Source organism: Helianthus annuus, chromosome 12 (assembly GCF_002127325.2).
Source record: "Helianthus annuus cultivar XRQ/B chromosome 12, HanXRQr2.0-SUNRISE, whole genome shotgun sequence".
In the NCBI taxonomy this organism is placed as follows: Eukaryota; Viridiplantae; Streptophyta; class Magnoliopsida; order Asterales; family Asteraceae; genus Helianthus; species Helianthus annuus.
The window spans coordinates 56,061,324-56,066,051 of record NC_035444.2 but is presented as its reverse complement, the minus strand read 5'-3'; the positions used below and the strand labels follow the sequence as shown (position 1 = coordinate 56,066,051).

General features: G+C 36.7%; 1 protein-coding gene across 2 annotated transcripts; it reads left to right on the top strand.

The window, feature by feature from the left end:
• Positions 1–839: 839 nt before the first annotated feature.
• Positions 840–4,153, top strand: LOC110894968 (syntaxin-31). 2 transcript variants are annotated; one of them, XM_022142227.2, is made up of 6 exons: positions 840–1,139; positions 1,754–2,004; positions 2,093–2,241; positions 2,482–2,520; positions 3,155–3,358; positions 3,774–4,153. In XM_022142227.2, the coding sequence occupies exons 1-6, from the start codon at positions 881–883 to the stop codon at positions 3,931–3,933; spliced, it is 1,062 nt and encodes a 353-aa protein (XP_021997919.1). In that variant the 5' UTR covers positions 840–880; the 3' UTR covers positions 3,934–4,153. The 2 variants fall into 2 exon arrangements, with proteins under 2 accessions (XP_021997919.1, XP_021997920.1); XM_022142228.2 differs by having other exon boundaries at positions 848–1,139; positions 3,688–3,817.
• The last annotated feature ends 575 nt before the right edge of the window (positions 4,154–4,728 follow it).

Sequence of the window (4,728 nt, the reverse complement as noted above, 5' to 3'; positions counted from 1 at the left end):
GATGTGGCGGTTCTCTTGTAACCACCCTCCAACATGAGAATAAGTATCGTTTAAAAAGAACAAACGAGTGTGTGTTAAAAGTAAGAATAAACCAGGAAGTGAAGGTCTGCCTTTGTAGCTGAAGGTGGGAGAGGAAAATGGTGGGTTGATGGGCTTTGGTACAACTGTCCTGGTCGACGAATATCCCTTTGGTCCCTCCTACAAGACAGGAATTGGCTGTAGGGTGAGTTGACGTGGTGCCATGCCATTGGTTGCTTGGCATTGCCCAGGTGTACCTTTTGTCGGCCTATCATTAGTTGTTCTATGGAGATCGTGTAGCAGGGTTTGACGACATCTGGTTGGTGCTACGTGTATGTCTTTTGTATCTGCTACATGATTTCTCAAGCAACGTAGGGAATACACGCGTGTGAGAGCTCCCATGCAAAATAATTCTAACATCGGGAACATGCTATTTGTCTCTATTGTAGGTATGGTCATGTGCGCTCGCTATTTTGGACCATGCCCCTTCAATGGCCGACTGAGTCCATCATTCATATGAGGCTTGGTGGTGATGTTTGAATGGGCGGGCGTCATTATTGCCTCTGCCATTTCTATGGCGAGAGTTAAGGCACAATCACCAAAGGAGGTGTGACATTCTTAGTATTTGTCCATGTGATGTAGACGTGGAGCATGAGTGCTTTACTCCATACAAGTACTCAGCCTTAGAGTCGACTTGACCCGTTTGTAAAGTGATGGTCCCGACCCGTACCCGTTTGGACCCATTTCTTATTCTGATTTGACCGGCTACCAACACCAACAAAACAATAGACCTTAATATGACCCGAGTGTGAAAGAATGAAGTGACTGACCATCAACGGAGAGTGAAGGATTGCCTGGATCAATGGCGTCAGCCGGAGCTTACACCTTCCGGGACCGTACACCTGAATTCCGATCTCTATTCGACACATTGAAAAAATTCGGTAGAACAACATCATCAGCTGCCGTTTCAGGTGGATCACATCACCAAACCGATCCATCTACATCCTCTAAACTACTTCCAGCATCTTCTTCTTCATTTCAATCCAATTTCAATAAGAAAGCTTCTCGTATCGGATTAGGTGTCCATGAAACCCTAAAGAAAATCTCCAGACTCGCTAATCGTAAGCATTTTGTCACTTTTTACGTATATTTTGTTTAACTTAGGGTTTGGAATTATGTTTATTGTGTTTCGATTTGATGTAATGTTGCGTTAGTTGCCTTGAATTTGATCTTGTATTGATCATACTATTGAAAGGTTACGGTGTAGTACTCGCAATTGTAAGCATTTGTCACTTTCTACGTATGTTTTGTTAAACTTAGGGTTTGGAATTACGTTTATCATATTCTGATTCGATGCAATGTTGCGTTAGTTGCTTTGATTTTGATCTTGTATTGATTGTACCTTAACGAATCAATTGCAAAATTATGGTGCAATACTAAGCATTTGTCACTTGTTACATATGTCTTGTTAAACTTAAGGTTTAAAATTGTGTTAATCATATTCGGATTCGATGCAATGCCGCCTTAGTTGCTTTGATTTTGGTCTCGTATTAATTACACCTTCTTAATGAATCAATTTCGTAGTTATGGTGCAGTACTCGCAATTCATTTATATAACTCTGGTAGGATATGTAGTACCTATCAATATATGCCGAGGGTTAGGTTTTCTTTTTGGGGTTTATTGGATCTATACTAGTTTATAGACTTGTGACATCATTGTTGGGTGGATATGCAGTGTCTAAGAAGTCTTCAATTTTTGATGATCCATTGAAGGAGATTCAAGAACTGACAGCCTTGATAAAGAATGATATAACTGCTCTAAATGTAGCTGTTTCTGATTTGCAAACACTTCAAAACATGGAGATGGCTGATGGTAATTATTCAGAAGATAGAGTTGTCCATTCTACTGCTGTTTGTGATGATTTAAAGAACAAACTCATGGGAGCTACAAAAAAATTCCAAGATGTGTTAACAGCAAGGACTGAGGTTTGTATTGTGGTTACAAGTGCAAAAATTGCGAATTATCTTCTTTGTATTTCTGTATTTTATAATGTCACCTCTGTTTCATTGGCAGAACATTAAGGCTCATGAAAATAGGAGACAGATATTTTCTACGAATATAACAAGAGAAAATCCGTTAAGGCAGCAGCAAACAAAGACCATGATGGAGCCACCTCCTTGGTCGAGTCCGTCTAAATCATCTGGAAATCTACAACAATCTGAGTGAGTCTTTTATAATGTTATTTACATTTGTATGGTGTTTAATGGCGTATCAACATCCCTCTGTTTGATATTCTAGATAAGATACACATCACCTCATGTTATGCATGAAAAAACAGCAAATGATTGTCATTGATACTAAGTGGCTTACCTTCTATCAATTTTGTACCTTGTATCATGTTTACTAAATAGTACTTTCCTACTATCCTTCTTATTTGCCCTAATCTGTTTTGTTTTTCTCAGATCTTCTGGAAATGGAGTACAAGTTGGCAACCAACTAAGGTATGTGTATATGTTTTCTCTTCTTGACATTTTCTGGTCTATCTTATGAGTTTGCTTTTCATGGTTACAACTTTGTACGGTCCTCTTTCATTGGTTTGATCTTATTGTTTACTTATTTCTACGTATTATTAGAAGCACTTGAATCCTAGGTATGTCAAAGAACTTGTACCGTATATTAGGGCATGGCTAATTTTATTACTCTCTATAGTGTTCCACAACGAGGTCAATGGTACAGTTTTTTATTTTATTTTATTTTATTTTTGCAAAATAGTAGCAGTAGTGATTAAGAATAACGATACTGATTAATTTATTATTCAAGACTTTTCAAACAACTTCAACCATTGAACAACAAAAGTTCGTTAATATTTCAATTTTCATTTAGTTTTGTTATCCTTCTGAAGTATGATTTTTTTGTTAGAATGTTTTGCCTTTAAGTAAGAGGACTCTGTCAGTGTGCCCAAAGTAGTCCATAATACTTATTTAGTTCAAAAAGAATCATACGACTATGTCTAAGACTGAATTGTTTAGATTCATCTTATGTATGTCCTCATCCATCGTCTTTTGTATCACATGTTTGTTTTGTTCATGAGGGTATATCTATAGTACATAACATTTATTACTCCTGTCAATGCAGACGAAGATTAGCTCCTGATGGCACGCCTTCCAGTTCCCAACAAATGGGAGCATCCATGTTGCAGCAGGTTGTCCCACAACAAGAAAATTTCACTCAAAATCGTGCAGTTGCTCTCCAGAGTGTCGAGTCTACAATTACCGAACTGAGTGGGATATTCACAAATTTGGCTACAATGGTTGCCCACCAGGGGGAGCTAGCTATCAGGTTAGTCAATTTTACTTATTTACCCATAATTATCCTTACCAAAAAGTTTTCGGTCTAGGAGGTCTGTTCACTTTGTTTTACGTTATAGGGGTGGCCTGGCAGGTTGGGTAACAGGTCAAAAAGGGTTGGATTAGAATGGGTATGTTTGATACAGGTCAAAAAGGGTTGGATTAGAATGGGTATGTTTGAAACAGGTCAGTCCGGACTCTGGGTCGGTTGGCACTTTTTTTGTCCATTGTTTACATTTTAAACAAGTTAATGCATCAGTTATGATTACAAAAACGATTTTATTTTAATCATATTCTAAATCCTTTTATAATACGATTTAGGATGTTGTATGCATTGAAAGCAGACTTTGTATAGCGTCACCTGTTCTTGTAACTATATAAACTTTTGCATGCTGGATGGACCTCAGGATTGATGACAACATGGAAGAAACATTGTCACATGTTGAAGGTGCTCGTGGAGCTCTTTTGAAGCATTTGAACCAGATATCATCAAACAGGTGGCTCATAATCAAAATATTTTTTATTTTGATAATATTTCTCATCATATTCCTATTCTTCCTGGCATAATCAATACGTTGTCATTATACCCGACCCATAGTTATATTTTTGGGCTGCGCTATGTTGCTAGGCAACCATATAAAAAGATAGAAATTTGTGAATTATATTGCAATTGATTTGTCCAAATTCCATGGTTTAGTGAACAATTATACATTTTATATTGGAGCATGAAACGAACATGATATAGTTTGTATTTGACGAGCATAAATAACATGACAGGTTGTTACTTGTTGATTGTGAGTCCTACAAAACATGCAGGTAAAGCCGGGTAACATGCCAAAATAGATATTGGTTAAAAAGGGTCGTTCTAAAAAGTCATCAGTTTGGTTTGGGTGTTGATCAAATTTTAAAGAAGAAAAGGTTTATAATCGATTTAGCCGTAATATTCATTTTTATGACAACTAATGACAACAGTGGGGTGGGTAACGTTACATAGTAGTAATTAATCTATAACTTATGATATAATTGTCATACTTTTCGTTTCCCACAATCTTAAATCATGTATTAAATGACTTAAACATTAGCGAGTTCGTTATAAAAAAAATGTTTGATACAGTGCCAATCAAGTTAGAAAATGTTCATATTTAACTTTTATAAGATAACTAGAGTTATGCGCCGCTCGCGTTGCGGGGCGCTAAACCAAATATTTCTTAGTTTAATAACATGTACGTATTTATTTCGGTTAGTTATAGATGCTACTTATAACACGATATAAAAAAAGATGCATCGAGTAAACCAAATAAAGAAAAACACTATGATAAAAAAATAACTAAAACGATGGCAAACGTGTAATTTAGAGTTGGG